Raw genomic sequence first — 17,764 nt, 5'->3', positions numbered from 1 at the left:
GCATTCATGGTGTTTATAACTTACATGGTTTATCTCCCAAATAACATCATCACCCTTGGAGGGGTCGTCCAAGGTCATTTGCCTGCAGCTGTGTCCTGTTGCCAAGGGTGGAGAAGGAAAAGACAAGATGAGGACACAGATTAAGATTGAGGTCGTCTGAGTTTGCAGGGTAGGTTCGACAGCGAAGAGTAGAACCTCTTTTAGTTGGTAGCTTCTCAATACAGATGTTACCACTAAGGTTCATCTCAAACACCACATACGAAAAAGTTGTTTAATGTTTTATTACTGAATAACTAACAACTTACAACAGTTCAGATGTGCAAGGTATGTTATCAAAACATAGTTCTGGACCAGCTAAAACATGTTTGAAGGCCTGGGCAACGTTTCACGATGCCGGGGTAGGTGGCATACAATCATCAAGGTCACACAACCTTATTGTCATCTTTTCAATCTGCATTTCAGACATTGGCTATTTGGGACTACTCTGCCCCTGGGACCATATTCTCAAACACCATCATATGACACATGCATCTTAGTGGCTAATAATCACTACATCAACACATAATGGTTAAAGTAAACGGTCAGCTTTTCCTAGTGAGAACTATAATGATACACTGTTCAAGCAAATGTCCCATCTTTGCGGCGTTCCACAGGTCGCGTCAAGTTCACGATCGTGATGGCGTTCGTTTCGTCAAGACACGATTGTTTACAGTCCCTTGTCATACGAGGGGGCTACTGCTGTGAGGTGTTAGGCAACAAGCAAACATTTTTTTAGTTCAGTTTGTGTGAGTGGCGAATGATACCAATGGAGCAGGACAGACTTACCCTTTTCACCTGGTGTCATCGCTGATTTTCAGTGATCCTGTCATATATATATATTCACCGCTAATTTGCCTTTTACACCCAATGGAATCTGCTGCAGCAGATAATCTTGATTGATTATTATCTGGAGTTGATGTTTTATATTTGCGCACTAGTCAAAACAAACGACCTACGATCGCGATGGTGACGCGATATTTTCGCGATGCCGTCGCGTTTGTGAATTCGTTTGTTTTTAACAGCATTGTAGGTAGTCAATGAAAACATGAGGATATGTAGCGTACTAAGCTGTTGTGATGATGTCCACAGACCTGTAGGAACAGCAGAAATTGGAGGGCCATGCTCAGAAAACCATCAACGTCCCAGGCAAAATACCCTGGCTCGTTTTACCAACATGGCAAATGTCAAAGGCCTGTGTCAGTTTAAGGTTTGCTCCTACATCAGTATTTACATCTCACCCTTAAATACTGTTCAAAGCGGAATTTAATCAAGCAGACTCTCCTACACGATGAACACTTTTAGCTCCATTCGCCATACAATGACGAGTTATCATTAAGAGATAGTGTGCTGGAGCATAATTATCGACTAATCTGTGTACACCCAGACTCGATAGCTCCACGTATCTAAGGGAATCTTCAAAGACAAAATATCAAAGGTGGCAATTTAGGCATGCCAAAGACAGTTTAGCTTTTCAATTAAGATAGCATGGAGTTGGATTTAATAAATAAATGTATATAAAAAGGTTTGCTTGTATCCAAGTGCAGAAACATATCCACGAAGATAACAGTCAAGAACAATATTTATCTTTAAACGTTTATTCTCACAACAACTGATCTGCCAGAAGAAACTTTCTAAAAGACGTGTGTACAAAGGTGAAACTCCATAGCTCTGATATAAACCCATCAGGAAAATATTTCTAAAGACGGGTTTACATTGCCATAGCTCTGACACTGACACTGACTAGCTGCATCCGCCATCGGGGTGTGGGAAATCACAGACATGTATGGCACTGTGGAACACGGTACCATAGGGACACGGTTCTCTGATGGTCTGGCCGAATGTACAGGTGTAATAGTATTGACAGGAGGAGACGTCGGGGTAAAGTCCATCAGTCTTGTCAGCACAGAAGTTGGACACAAAGTCTGCAGCGGAAAAAGTAGATGATGTACGCCATGTCAAAACAGAAAATGAACACAAAATCTGCAGAGAAGTTGGAAAACAAAGTCGACAATATGGGAAATATACACATTTTATCAAAACAGAAGGAAGATTTTAATTTCTGACTTCCGAAATGAAATATGAAAAGCCCCGGTCCATTAAAAGTGGACACGGGAAGGACATATTAGCTCTATTTCAAAAATTACCATATCATGTGAAAAGACGAGAGCTGAAAGTCTTACCGCTTCAGTGAAACCACAGTACGGTACTGACAAACCAAAGAATATTTCGAGGTTTTATTGGATTCGAACACATGTCATCGAGTGTTAACATTCGCTCGACTATATGGCTCACTCACTCATCCACTGGAAACCCGAGGAAAAGACACGTTCCACAAAGCAATCTTAGTGCTAAGTTGATCGTAACTCCCATTCTTTAACACTGACTTACGACAGTCGTAGCGCTAAGATCGCTTTGTGGAACGGGTCCCAGTTCAAGTAAGATGTTCAATATCGCTGTGATATAACGGACATATTGTTCAAAGTTAAACCCAAACTCACTCGTCACCTCAACCTACTTCCAGATGAGCCTCCATTGATGTTCTGAGTGGGAGCCACAGCATTGCCTTGGGGAACCGTTGCAGCGATGTCTGTCAGTTGTCTGGAACATCAGTCAACAAATACACAGACTGTCTCAAGCATACTGACAAAACCACTGTCAGTCTAGATAGATGGATATAGGTTGTGTTGGAATACATGAGATGTCCGACCAATGCATGAACAGTGAAGGTTCTACCACACCAAATCAGAACCAGTTTGGACAGAGCGTCGTAGGTGCAGGTAGCCTTCAGTGCAGGTCGCGAGATATCTGCAGGATGTGATTGGAGGATATTCTGTAAGATTTTTATGTCTTTCAAATGTACATCCATCCAGTTATTAAAACTGACCATGTTTTTCTATATTTAGTAGTCTTTTTCAACATGATCACTTATGCTGAATGTGACCACAGCTATTTTCAAGTAGGTGACATTTCGTGACATTTCGTGGTGTGTTTAGCTTCCTGTACTCGGAAAAGTAGCTGGCTAAGCTAGTCATTTTTTATTTTTTTATTGCTGCTCTAAGGCCAAACTGTGCACACACGTACAGGTAATAGCTTTTGAATGCTTAGTTATTTTAAAAAAAATAATATAACGTTACTATAGAAGTCTATGGGAAAACATTTGGTTGTGTGTAACCTGAAGCCCATTTAGTCTGGGCCCTGCGCCTTAGGTTTAGATTACAATAGGGAACAGCTTCATGTATGGTGGGTGACACCTAGCAATGATTCGGTAACCGTGATGTGGGACGGGATATACGCTCACCTTTTCGCGAACACTGGTATCATCACTAACTGATGGTGATTCTAAAACACATGCTCATGATATAGTCGGAATCGTACAATGGACTCTGTTTTTAGCATATATTTCTTATGATTATGAAAAGGGTTTTCTATTTTTTATGTAGAAAATGAGGACGATTTCTCTGGCACTGAGTATTACAGTACAGTCAAGTCCCATTAATGCGACATTGTTGGTTGCATATGATTATGTCGGATAAACGAAATTAGAAATTCGTGATCGAAAATTGGACAACTACACGATAGATAACCATACGAACACGTAGGAGAAGGTTGGTTGGTTGGTTTGTTGTTTAACGCCGCACTCAGCAATATTCCAGCTATATGACGGCGGTCTGTAAATAATCGAGTCTGGACCAGACAATCCAGTGATTAATATCATGAGCATCGGTCCACGCAATTGGGATCGATGACATGCATCAACCAAGTGAACGAGCCTGACCACCCGATCCCGTTAGTCGCCTCTTACGACAAGCATAGTCGCCTTTTACGGCAAGCATGGGTTGCTGAAGACCTATTCTACCCTGGATCTTCACGGGTTCATAGGAAAATGAAAAATGAAATATTCATATTGTTGTGTTACATTGTCAGCGGAATATGTTTTCTAATCATGCAACCAATGTACGTAAAAACAAACTAATTCAACAAGTCGGTTCTAGGCATAGAACATCTGTTGCTTTAGTTCTTTTAATTCCGCGAAAGGTTCCTATGCTCAGAAAGATATTTCACTCAGAAAGTAAGTCCTCCTTTACTAGGGTATTTGTTTTAATATAAATGTTATATGTGTTACTTTTGCACACGTGGAATCTATAAACCTAAATATTAGTTCTACCCTTTCAACTGCCAAAGTTATATAGATTTTCAATGAGAATTTACCGTTTTCCCACAAGGGTACTGAAAGCATCCTTGATAGCGTGGATGAGGGGAAACTTCTTGCCACAGATTCCCCCAAAGTCGTCCAGGTCTAGCGCCCAGACCATGATGCCACCGTAGCCGTGGTCAATGACGTATTTCACCTTAAGACGACGACAATACATTGTCATTGTATGGTATGGTATTGAAAAGAACTTGTCACAATGACAATGAATAAGTGAGGTATATTTGACACTTTATAAAAAATATACATCTCCAAATGAATAAGGTCACACCCTAAAACAGCCAGGTCATTAGGACTGGAGTTTGCAGTGAGAACTCTTTGGCCCTTGAATATGTAAGTGACTGGGGGCAGGCAGAATCAAAATGGAAGTGTTAAGATGTATGGAAAGGACAGATATATGTAAAGAGGTGAATAAACTGGTTAACGGTACGACCATATTCCCATCAACACCCTACCTTTTCTTGTAGACTCTTTTCATCATCATAACCAACCCATCTCTCATTGTCCACCAGGTAGGGCACAGATTGGTTGGCGCTCATCTTTGATGTAGTATTGCCCAGAAGCTGGCACACCTAAAACATTGGGACATGTTTAGTGGGATGCTGTTGGAGACACTACTGATATCTTTAATCCCTTTGTAGGTGCCCTTCCGCTGCACTTGCGAAGGTTTAAGGCGTGGGATAAATCATGCCCATGTGTGTACGATACTACTTACTACTCAAAAGAAGTTAAAGAGAACCCGATCAATTCATATTACTAAAGATAATCTGTCATAAGAGTGAGTGAGTGAGTTAGTTAGTATGGTTTTCCGCCGCTTTAAGCAATATTCCAGCAATATCACGGCGGGGTACACCAGTCTGTCATAAGACCACTCGATTCTTTTATTTCACTAAAGTTGATATACCATGTTATAATAGATTAACTATAGATATATGAAAGAACTGGGCGTGCTTTGACTTCTTTTGAATAGTATATTTCATTACTTCAGTTGTTCTGCGGAAAATCTTGTGTTCAATTTTCAGATTTAAATTAAATTGTAATTATATTTTGGAATATATATTTTAAGGAATGGGGACAAAATAATATGATTGGACCGAAAGTGAAGAAAAACATTTTTATTGTGTAATTATGAAGACGGTCAATCACTTCTACAACATGGTAAAGATCCGGGTTAGAATTGGTCTTCAACAACCCTTGCTTGTGGTAGGAGGCGACAGGTGGTCAGGCATGCTGACTTGGTTCATGCATGTCATCGTATCCCAATTGCGTAGATCGATGCTCATGATGTCAATCACTAGATTGTCTCATCCGGAGTCGATTATTTACAGAACCCCGTCGTTTAGCTGGAATATTGTTGAGTGCGGCGTCAAACAACAAACAAAATACGATATGTCATATATATAAATGAATCATGCTCATTTACCTCATAGTAAGCCAGAGTTCCTTCTTCATGAGTTAATTTTCCAGCAGCCCCCGGACCATATGCAGGTGCCCCCACCCCATTCACACTGGTGTCATTCAGAGAGAAGGTTTTTCCATAGAACGGCACACCGATGAGAAGCTTGTGTTTTGGTATCCCCAAGTTGGCCCAGTAGCTTGCCATAGCGTCCTAGAGATACACAGACTTTGAGATAGAGATGTCTTGTTTTATACACATAATCGTTGAGTGAGTGAGTGAGGGTGTTTGCTTTAACGCCGCTTTGAAAGTATTTCAGTTGTATTATGGTATGTCAGCTCCACGTGAGAGGAAATCCCGAAGTGATGCAGACCTTCCCAGTTGAGTAAATCGGGCATGGTGCTGACAACCCTAGAAACATTAACGGGGTATCGCGGGCTCGAACCCATGGCTATAGGTTTCTGACACGGTTCAGGGGCGCAAATGTGTACAGTCAGTTGCTGCACTTCAGACGTCTGGGCCACCAGTAACCCAACATAATCTAACACATTCTGAACAACGCTGGTCACTGAAAGCGTAGAAGCCACAGTTTCTACACTCATTATTGCCTGTACTCACAACATTGTTATGAGGGGTTTTGTCGACTCACAACATTCAAGTTGGGATCCACAATTGTGCTGGATATTTGTTTACTCACAACATTCAAGTTGGGACCGGCAATGGTGCTGAATATTTATCTACTCACAACATTCAAGTTTGGATCCACAATTGTGCTGGATATTTGTTTACTCACAACATTGAAGTTGGGACCGGCAATGGTGCGGAATATTTATCTACTCACAACATTCAAGTTGGGATCCACAATTGTGCTGGATATTTGTTTACTCACAACATTGAAGTTGGGACCGGCAATGGTGCTGAATATTTATCTACTCACAACATTCAAGTTGGGATCCACAATTGTGCTGGATATTTGTTTACTCACATCGTTCAAGTTGGGATCAGTAAAGGTGCTGGGTATTTGTTTACTCATAACATTCAAGTTGGGATCAGTAAAGGTGCTGGGTATTTGTTTACTCACATCGTTCAAGTTGGGATCAGTAAAGGTGCTGGGTATTTGTTTACTCATAACATTCAAGTTGGGATCCACAATTGTGCTGTGTATTTGTTTACTCACAACATTCAAGTTGGGATCAGTAAAGGTGCTGGGTATTTGTTTACTCACAACATTCAAGTTGGGATCAGTAAAGGTGCTGGGTATTTGTTTACTCACAACATTCAAGTTGGGATCAGTAAAGGTGCTGGGTATTTGTTTACTCACATCGTTCAAGTTGGGATCAGTAAAGGTGCTGGGTATTTGTTTACTCACAACATTCAAGTTGGGATCAGTAAAGGTGCTGGGTATTTGTTTACTCACAACATTCAAGTTGGGATCAGTAAAGGTGCTGGGTATTTGTTTACTCACATCGTTCAAGTTGGGATCAGTAAAGGTGCTGGGTATTTGTTTACTCACAACATTCAAGTTGGGATCAGTAAAGGTGCTGGGTATTTGTTTACTCACAACATTCAAGTTGGGATCAGTAAAGGTGCTGGGTATTTGTTTACTCACAACATTCAAGTTGGGATCAGTAAAGGTGCTGGGTATTTGTTTACTCACAACATTCAAGTTGGGATCAGTAAAGGTGCTGGGTATTTGTTTACTCACATCGTTCAAGTTGGGATCAGTAAAGGTGCTGGGTATTTGTTTACTCACATCGTTCAAGTTGGGATCAGTAAAGGTGCTGGGTATTTGTTTACTCACAACATTCAAGTTGGGATCAGTAAAGGTGCTGGGTATTTGTTTACTCACATCGTTCAAGTTGGGATCAGTAAAGGTGCTGGGTATTTGTTTACTCACATCGTTCAAGTTGGGATCAGTAAAGGTGCTGGGTATTTGTTTACTCACAACATTCAAGTTGGGATCAGTAAAGGTGCTGGGTATTTGTTTACTCACAACATTCAAGTTGGGATCAGTAAAGGTGCTGGGTATTTGTTTACTCACATCGTTCAAGTTGGGATCAGTAAAGGTGCTGGGTATTTGTTTACTCACAACATTCAAGTTGGGATCAGTAAAGGTGCTGGGTATTTGTTTACTCACAACATTCAATTTGGGATCAGTAAAGGTGCTGGGTATTTGTTTACTCATAACATTCAAGTTGGGATCAGTAAAGGTGCTGGGTATTTGTTTACTCATAACATTCAAGTTGGGATCAGTAAAGGTGCTGGGTATTTGTTTACTCACATCGTTCAAGTTGGGATCAGTAAAGGTGCTGGGTATTTGTTTACTCACAACATTCAAGTTGGGATCAGTAAAGGTGCTGGGTATTTGTTTACTCACAACATTCAAGTTGGGATCAGTAAAGGTGCTGGGTATTTGTTTACTCACATCGTTCAAGTTGGGATCAGTAAAGGTGCTGGGTATTTGTTTACTCACAACATTCAAGTTGGGATCAGTAAAGGTGCTGGGTATTTGTTTACTCACAACATTCAAGTTGGGATCAGTAAAGGTGCTGGGTATTTGTTTACTCACAACATTCAAGTTGGGATCAGTAGTAGTACCGTACAGCGCAGCATGGTGACCTACTAACATAGGCTTGTCCCACTCTCCGTGCATGTCGTACGTCATCAGGTTGATCAGGTCCAGTGATCTACAGGAGAACAGAGGAGAATGTTAGCAGCAGATTATTGGTTCAGCCCCCTTCCACCAGGGTACCGTATAGAACTTACGGAACATCTTATAGCGAACAGACCTATGAACGCCTCTGTGACTCACAGTGAAATCTTTGCTTGGATTTATGTGTGGTACAGCAGGTTCTGTGCATAAAGTTGTATGTGTAGTTTCTTCCGAAAATGTCAAATGCGGTGTATATTTCAATGAAATTTGCAATTGATTTCTGGCTATATACACAAAAGACATAGTTGCCTAACGTTTTCACTTAAAAGTTGCCATTCGATACGAGTAAGGCTCACGACGATTTCATGCATGTTCAGGGATCAAACTGTCTCCTGCTTGGAGACGCTTTCCCAGTTGGACGTGGTCTCCTGATATGGAGGTTATCCTAACGTGTGTCCTAAGATGGGAGTATCCTGTCCTGTGGCCTGATATTGGGGCCCATTATTGACAGGCCGTCCTGACACAGATAGTTTCCGACTGCGTCATAAAACAGCATTGGCTCACTCACTTTGCAAGTAGGACCGCTTCATACGACTCCTGCACGTGGTATGGAGACGGAGCCAGGGCTGCCGTGAGGAGAAGATGAGGCTTGCCGGAATCACGGGCCTCGGTCTTGAAAGCCAGATGCAGAGTCTGAAATCCAGGCAGAATGATAAATGAAAGTCACGTGTCACCTGTTTATATCCCACTAGGTCCGTTAGTTTCTTTTCTCTTCTTTTATTTTTGAAAAAAACGTCGACTTTTTCTTCATGCATCTTCATCACTCAATGGGTGAACTGGTGGCTTTTGTAGAAGAATATTTAATTTATTAAATGTTTTGGAAACAAGTTTTGGGTTGGTTGGTTGGTTTCGGAACAGGGTTTTGGTGTTGTGGACCTAACTTCATGTACTGGAAAAAAGATGATCCGAGAATATGTCATCTGTTTATGACTCTGTTAGAGATAGTATTTGAACTGATCTGACCGGGTTCCAATTAAAATCTAACAAAACTGTCTCAGGAGTAGCTCGCCCAACCAGGTGGAATGGACGCCTGGCTGGTGTACAAAAGGAACGACCTATTAATGAATGTTTCAGTGACATCAAGGAACATGGAACTAGAATGATTCAGTAGGTTTTGGTTGTTTTACCCCCAAAACAGCAGTGATGGAACTTTATGGGTGTGTCCCATAATCATCCTGGAAGTATTTATTATATTCTGACAAGCAGCCCGCGATGATCCGGGTTAGAAAGGTCTTCAGAATGCCATGCTTGTCGTAGGAGGCGACAAACGAGATCGGGTGATCAGGATCATGATCAGGTGGTCATGACTTGGTTCATACATGTCATCGTTTCCCAATTGCATGGGTCGAAGCTCATGATGTCAATCACTAGATTGTCTTGTCCAGACTTAACTAGTTACTGACCGCCGTCATATAGCTGGAATATTGCTGAGTGTCGCGTTAAAAACAAACAAATCTTACAAACAACAGGCACTGGGTTTTCGGGAAAGGTTTTGGGTTCCCCACATGGTAAAAAAATGTACATGGTAAAGAGAAGAACGAGATAAACAACAGAAAGATGATAATCAACAGAACAATAATAAAGACAAAGAAGACACCATGTCTAATTCCCTGGCCTTTGTCCTTTTACATATTCAGTCATAAAACTGCCAAATCAGAAAGTGTGTTAAATTTAGAACCTGTACGAGTTTCGTGAACCTCTGCTTGTCCCTGGGACCGCTTCCTCTGGCTGCCGGATATTCCCAGTCAATGTCAAGGCCGTCAAACCCATGGTCTCGCAAGAACTTGACAGTATTAGTGCTGAAGGCCTCGATGTTGCTGTCGTTGGCAACGAGGGCACTAAACAGCTTGGACCCCATTGTCCATCCTCCTACCGACAACAAGGTCTTCAGGTGGGGACTGCCGGATTTGAGGGCGTTGAAACGTTTGTACCTGCAACGATGCCAATTTAGAACCATTATTTCTTGATTAAAAGGTATCAGGTTTTCATGGTTATAAGATTGACGATTGAACATATACCTGTGACAGACATTTCTGTTTCAGGTAACATTTTATTGTGAAAGGGTATATGATATTTTAATCAAGTTGCTCACGTGATTTGATGAACTTCGCGATGTAAGACCCGTTTTATCACAATATAGACCTTGATTATCGATCAGATCGTCTTGACTGGGCGCCGCCATTTTGTTTGAAGCAAATGCAAGTGATACGAGAGGTGGAATCTGATTGGTCCATACGAGAGGCATAGAAGGGACATAACTCGTAATAGCCACTGGTGGCGCTATGATCGAGCCCAGGAATACCAGCCTAGTTCGGCAAGGGTGGAAACTGGACTTTTAGAGTCAGTTAACTCTCTTGCCTCGGGAAGATGAAGAACACTGGCTATTCGGACTATTACGGAGGGTGACACGTACATGCCTGGGTCATCCCCATTGTCAGTGGCCTTCAGCTGGGTGCCCGAGTCGTCAAGGGTGGCGAAGGCAAAGCTGAGATGGGTGCACAGGTGAGGTGCGATGTCCTCGGGGTTGAACGTCACGGGGCTAGCGCGGTACCGCGCCCAGCCGCTCACGTAGCAAAACCTCTTGTAGTCTGTTCAAGAAAATGGAGTCGGTTCAATAAACGAACATTGTAGTGTTGTTACATTCTAACGTGAACAGGAATTAACATATTTAGGCTTATATTAGGTGTGCAGTGTATTCGGTTAGTGGTGTAGTTTTTTTCTGAAGTGATATAAGCCATAGACCCAGGTTATACATCGAGAAGTACAGAGTGAAAAAGTTTATAATAATTAAGACTGTCTCACCTACATATCTTCATATATATAACTGATAAATGAATCAAGGATAGATCCGTTTGATGATAACATAAGCGTAATATGGACCGTCGATATTCAGTTCTTTCTTTAATCGTATATTCGTTCCAGAACAAAGGGAGAAATATTACTTTGACCTCTGGTTTTACCCCCCAAAAATGAACTGTTTGTTAAACGTGTGATCGATGTCTTGAAGATAACGCGCATTGAGAAACAATTAACGGTTCCGTTACTTCTTTCACGGCACCAGTTATAGACACCAGTAACAGACTCAAGTTATATCACGGCGTGTCAGTTTGATGTTGGAGAAAAACCCAAACTAATGCAGGTCTCAGACGTATTCCTCTTTCGTGAACCCCCCGAGCACGAGTATGGTGCTGACAAACCTAGAAACATAATCAGGGCTAATATGGGATTCGATCTTACGAATAAGTTTCTGGAGATATGTGACCAGCTGGAAAGACCAGACCGTATCTGAGACCTGTCTGTCAGGGAATCCTTCAAGAAGCAGGATGTTTCAAATGTTTAATTTACCATTTAGGTGGCTACTCTGCTGGAACCCACGAGCACGGCGTGGTGCTGACAAAATAGGGACAATGTAGGGGAATCTGGGATTTGAGGTCTTTGTTTGGAGGACGAGGCGAGGCTGTTGTGTGTTGGATAACTATGTGATCGTGTGTTGTCTATAAGCTAGACTTGCCATACCAGTATTATGAAGGAGTATAATGTTGAGTCGACAGTCAACACTTACTGCCATGTTGGGCGGAAGTCATGAAGGCTTGGAACACCACGAGAAACAGCACCTGAATCATCTTCCCGAAGTTGTCAGCTGCAACGTAATCGCGATTATCACATGGCATGACGTAATCGTCGACTGGGTCCACTTGCACAAACCGATCTTAGCGCTACCACGATCTTAACGCCCATACTGTTAGCCGAGATACCACGCCGCAGTTTAACAGGGATACCCTTCTCAGACACAGTATAATGTGTCTGAGTAGGGTATCCATATTTAATGACTGATCCGAACCAACCAGACCTTGTTTTAACCCTATAATGCCCAACAACTGTATTTTCTGCCAGTCAATTTTCGTCTTCTTTATACAAACGTTGTTGTGAATTGTGTGTTTTCTTTCTCCAATAGAGACGCGCGATTGATTGAAAGGGAATATTATTATTTTTATTTAAACTCAAATTATGTTCACAGTTATTTCTACTTTTGCGTAGACGCCAAATCTGTTTGCCACCATTTTCAACCAGGTAATACAAAATGAAATTCGCTCAACGACGCCAGGTACGATTTAATTAATAAATCGGTATTAGACAAGTCAGCATTTCGGATATCCTAACACATGTACAATTAAATGTGTGCCATTTTCATATTAAAATCTCCAGAAGGAATAAAAAGTAAGACTTACAGAGTGGTGTGTGGGTGACAAATAACATGGGAATGGTACCACACTGCGCAGGTGGTTTGTGGTCAGATAAAACTGGACTAGTTTTTCTATCCGACCCGACACCGGTGTAGATACTTGAAGTAAGATAACATTTTTTTTAAATATCTTATGTGTAAACCAATCAATTAGTAATCGACTTCAATATTGGTGGCGTTTTAAGTGGTATACATGGAATTCCGATGTGCACACTGTGCATACTTGTCACAGATTATCACATTTTGAAATGTCCTTCATATTTCTATCATAATACGTTTTGAAAGACCTTGACTTATGTAACCCTGATCAAGAACGTTTTAGCAAAGGTATGACGCCCTGTGACATTTACGTCGAAAGGGCATGCTCGATTCTAAATCAAAAGTTGTGAATGTATACACATAACCTGGAGCTGCTGGAGTATAATTGCTCGACAAAAAGGGAAAGTTGAAGTCATCCATCTTGTCCTACAATCTTCTGGATGCTTTATTGTCACAGTGCATCTTTATGCACAGAATATGCAACAGATCAGACGCCATCACTGATATCTTTGTTTCTAGCTCACGTGAGTAAATCTGTGAAAGTGAATTGTCTATTTGACCATTATTGAACGATATCAGATCATCGATATGCCTGATTATTATTTTTGGTTTATCACAGCCATACCCGTGTTCGTGAATAACTTACAATAGTCTTCGACTTACATCTCTTTCGGAAACAAAGAAAATATAGTGAGTTTGATTTTACGTCGTGTTTATGCAATATCCTAGGAATATCACGAGAACATATTCTGTAGCCGTATTCTTCTCTTGTTGTAGCCATTGGGGGGATCGAACCCGCGCCTGTAGCGTGACTATCGACCGCTTTTACCACTAAGCTATGGAACTGTTATTGGATTGTTAGGGAAGGGTATATGCTACGATACAAAAAGATTACATAAAACATACATACAATGAACCTACATGCTTTTAGATGTGTGTTATGTCTATTAAGAAAATGTGAAGTATTCATGTTAAATGAAGGTACACGTTGGAACACTGTCTAAAATAATACCATTGTTACCACTATTGTATGAACTGCATTTACAGGCATTTCATTTTGATTTTGGGGCGATGGGGTAGCCTAGTGGTTAAAGCGTTCGCTCGTCATGCTGAAGACCCGGGTTCGATTCCCCACATGGGCACAATGGGTGAAGCCCGTTTCTAGTACACCCCCCGCGATATTGCTGGATTATTGCTAAAAGCGGTGTAAAACCATACTAATTCACCCACATGAAATTCTAATTTTATGCTTTCAATTATATTTTAAGTTTTATGTGTGTAGGTCAAACGTAACAAATGGAAAGTGTAATTTGATCTTATTAAGAAACTTAAAGGATATATATTATCAATATTATTGAGAAAGCAAATTAAAGAACATTGTTCACTGTTATAGAACATTATTATAAACTGTTTCTTGAACAATAAATAAATGAAAGAAAATTAACATCTCTATCTGAGGAATAAATGCCCTGTAACTTAAGACGTGGGTTTATGAGGGCAAAACTGTATAGGCCGCGGCATATTATGCAATATAGCGGGCAAGATATGATTATTATGCACGGATTGCAATCTTCAAACAAACACAAGCTTCATATACTTTATCCATATCTTACAGTATAAAGAAAACATCGTGTAAAATATGAAATGGTGTTAACTTGTAGAGAAATACTCATCGTCCCGTGGAGAAATCAATCTCATTAACATCTGATCTTAGTTCTCGCTACCGCTAAACAAAGGTCTGAGGACATCCCACTGCGGGTCATGTCAGAACGACCTTTCATCTGACCAATCAAAGCATCGCTTATCAGATCATGAAAGTGACGGTTGGAATTTGATTTTTTATCGTGTAACCTCGAAAAAAACCACACACACACACACCGGATATTCCGAACAACAGTTATGGGCTTTATGTCTGTATTCATACAATCTTGACCATCCATTAGCCATTCCAGAAAGTTTTTAATTCAGTTTTTAATTTTTTAATCGAGTGTATGTCAAAATATGTTTCGAAGCGAAGTCGCCAGTTTGAAACTCGTGCCGTAAAGCTCGATTAAGCTGCCTTCTGATTGGCTTTTGTCGACTTTTTGTAATGTCATTCCACTGGTCGGTCAAGTTCGCGAAAGAACCGACGTGACCCGCAATGGGATGTTTTCAGATCTTGGTATAGCGGTAGCGAGAACTAAGATCTGAGTTTAATGAGATTGGTTGAGAAATGGTCCTCACTAACGCAGTGCTCGTCGTACGTGCCATTATAAAATAAATATATTGTGACTTCAAACTTTTAATCTAACGTGATATGGGTTTATGCCAAAATGCTTTTGGGTAAATCGGTAATTATGATATTAACTGTGCCACAATGATATTCTGAAAGATTTATCAGATTTACAACAAGGCATCAGACGCTTCGCATATTACCAGTACATATTTGTGACATGTATGTTTGTGTGACATAGCATGTCGTCAGATGATGCCAATAGACGTACATAAACAACGAACAATGAATAACAATAAATGAACAATGAATCAAGATCGAAGTCAACACGAGACGTTTATATAAACGTCGTTGAAAGATTACCCCGTCAGCGCGGTGTTGTGAAGGCTTGAAAGCCGTGCCGCTCCATCAATGCAGTTAACGGTCTAAGGGAGATAATCGTGTTATGCACGCACTGGGAAGCTTAGAAATTACTGGTTATCTTTCCTGCTACAAGGTTGAATGACGTCATAACATAGTTCGGACATGCGCACGACACACGAAGTAAACTGGTTACACTATTGGGACGCGCCGCAAATTTAGCGTTTTAAGCCAGACAGGAGCACAGTCTAATTACCAGGCTGAGTTACTTCCCTTTGACCACAAACTTTACACAATGGACTAAAAATCGATTGAATTGTCTCCCTTTGACCATGACAAAACCTTTGTAACGTCGCAGATTTGTAGGCATAAATCAGGTCCCTTTGTCAGTCTATTTTAATAAATTTAAAAAAGATATTTAACAAACTATCTAGATCTAAACCTAGAAAGTGTTTCTCTTGTTCGTAAATAATATTCACAATATAGTACTCGGTTCCATTTTGCCCGAGACTGCATTTCAGAAGATACATATTTAAAAAAAAATTAAAGTGATCTTAAAACTGATTTCAACCTCTGTTTTACGTTTTATGACATACATGTAGGTCCATGGTAGGAACGCTTTTTTATTACAATATGACTTATGTAGTTTTCCTCTTAGATCATTTTTTTGTTAGATCATGTGTTTAAATTTCGGTTTTAGGGTTCAGCCTACTGGTCGACCATACATATATTTAATTCGCCAAATATTTGGTCCATATGGTCAAAGCCTTGAATAGGTATTCTGCAATAAGTAATCTCTCTGTTTTTAGTTTTTAGTTTTTTAGTAAAACTGATGCATAATACACAACTATAGAGAAATTATATATCAGTATGACATGGTTTTATACATTAAGATGTTAATTCCGGAAGTAAAATCAGCGCGACGCTTTTGCTCCCTGGATAGACAGATTTGAGTGACTGAAGGACAACCCTTATCTGTAGATATGTTCTACATTAACCTGAGTTTTTAGATGAAGACGAGACTGCAAATTTGTGTGACACAGTGGTTAGTGTATGTGATATTAGATTGTATGTGTTCTGAAAAAGCTGTTGTTACCAAGTGCAAGTTCAGTGTACCTTGTCAGTGCCAAACACCTGATAATGTTCCTTTCTCGAACGTATTGGCTACCATTGTTTTATGCATCGTGAAGTCGGCTATCGATAGATCATGTACCCGCAGGTGTTTGTCTGAAAAGGCTTGTTAATTGTAAAGTATCTAATGGAATTAGATACCTTGATTTTAATGTTATTTTGACCAATCAGAATCAAGCAAGCTTCAATGTCATGGTAGGTGAGGTGAGGTGTGGTGAAATAGGGTTTACCGTCGCGTTCAAATGAAACGTGTATGCACATGGATACCCCACTCTGACACAGTATACTGACTCCAAGCTGGCCAGTCCTTGTTTTATCCACATCAGGCTGAACGTCAGGCTGGGTAACAACAAGTACCATATTGTAAGGTCGTGTGTTATGACGCGTTAGGATTCGAACCACCGACCTTCCGCTCTCTGGGCAGACGGTCTGTACACCCTACAATGTCATGCTAGCTTCCTCGTTGATGTCACAAATAGTTGATTTCGGACTTCCTCGCGGGAAGGAGTCCGGGTTAGAATAGGTTCCCATGCAACTAAGGTTTGTACGAGGCGACAACCAGGTGGTCAGGATCGGTGACTTAGTTGAATGCATGTCATCGTAACCCCACGGCGTGGGAAGTTTCTTATGATATCAATCACTGCTTGTCTAATTCAGATTATTTGAAGGCCGTCGCAATAAAGTTGGATTGGCATATGCGGCGTAAAACAACAAACAATACCCAAATGATTCCTGACGCAGCAATAGAACCGTTCTGGTCACATTCCACAATTAGATCTTAGCGCTAAACCAAGATATGGGACTTCACCACTGATAAAAAAAAAAGCTAATATGGGTCTCGAAACCACTACCAGCTGATCCTGATATGTGAAAGGGACGTCACTCTTTGAAGTGTCCACTCTTCCACCCGTGAGTCATCAACACATGTTTATGGGTTATACGGTACATTGTCCCGAACGGCTGGCCCTGATGCGGCCTGCCCTAGAACATGGACAAATATAGATAGCATGCCTGTACACATATGTAACTACGCTGTGAGTAAACGATACATCACAGGTGCATGCTAATCAGTAATAAACATGAGACGTATCTCTTCTAGCTCACGATTAAAACTACCTTCTTTAAATATACACCCTAGCATCTGGACTTACATATATCCTGGTTAAGAACTAGAAGTACAGTAAACTGTTAAATGCTAGGTTGATAAAAGGTCATAAATATTGTATTAATTATTTTTAAAAATCGTTGTTAGACCATATATTCGTGAACGTGAAATCTCACACTAACAGTAACTATATGCATTCAAGACACTGAATAAAACAGTTCATGGGTTTAATTAAAAGCTGACTTTCACTTTGTGTGAGTTCATTGGGGTATGAACCTTCATAGAGTGAGGACCAAACTGTATGATGCTTTAACAC

General features: G+C 40.7%; 2 protein-coding genes across 2 annotated transcripts; both read right to left on the bottom strand.

Annotated features, from left to right (window-relative positions):
- Positions 1-1,731: 1,731 nt before the first annotated feature.
- On the bottom strand, positions 1,732-12,615 carry LOC139469175 (chitinase-3-like protein 1). The gene is made up of 11 exons (XM_071251311.1): positions 12,588-12,615; positions 11,921-11,998; positions 10,772-10,946; positions 10,037-10,289; positions 8,867-8,991; positions 8,215-8,332; positions 5,673-5,858; positions 4,705-4,821; positions 4,249-4,388; positions 2,555-2,637; positions 1,732-1,961 (listed from the first exon to the last, which is right to left on the bottom strand). The coding sequence occupies exons 1-11, from the start codon at positions 12,613-12,615 to the stop codon at positions 1,780-1,782; spliced, it is 1,485 nt and encodes a 494-aa protein (XP_071107412.1). The 3' UTR covers positions 1,732-1,779.
- On the bottom strand, positions 6,571-8,171 carry LOC139468944 (uncharacterized PPE family protein PPE24-like). The gene is made up of 2 exons (XM_071251085.1): positions 8,167-8,171; positions 6,571-8,098 (listed from the first exon to the last, which is right to left on the bottom strand). The coding sequence occupies exons 1-2, from the start codon at positions 8,169-8,171 to the stop codon at positions 6,571-6,573; spliced, it is 1,533 nt and encodes a 510-aa protein (XP_071107186.1).
- Positions 12,616-17,764: the final 5,149 nt, after the last annotated feature.

The sequence above is a fragment of the Haliotis cracherodii genome, unplaced genomic scaffold (assembly GCF_022045235.1).
Source record: "Haliotis cracherodii isolate W230 unplaced genomic scaffold, xgHalCrac1.p SCAF_2, whole genome shotgun sequence".
NCBI lineage: Eukaryota > Metazoa > Mollusca > Gastropoda > Lepetellida > Haliotidae > Haliotis > Haliotis cracherodii.
Note: the sequence above shows the minus strand (reverse complement) of the source record. Positions and strands in the feature narration are given on the sequence as shown.

Excerpts from the sequence above, each read along its gene's own strand:
- LOC139469175 (XM_071251311.1), bottom strand. The coding sequence starts at position 12,615 with ATGTTATTTGTCACCCACACACCACTCT. Across the intron at positions 11,999-12,587 it reads TGTCACCCACACACCACTCT|CTGACAACTTCGGGAAGATG; the intron begins GTAAGTCTTACT and ends ATTACGTTGCAG. Across the intron at positions 4,389-4,704 it reads AAAAGAGTCTACAAGAAAAG|GTGAAATACGTCATTGACCA; the intron begins GTAGGGTGTTGA and ends CGTCGTCTTAAG.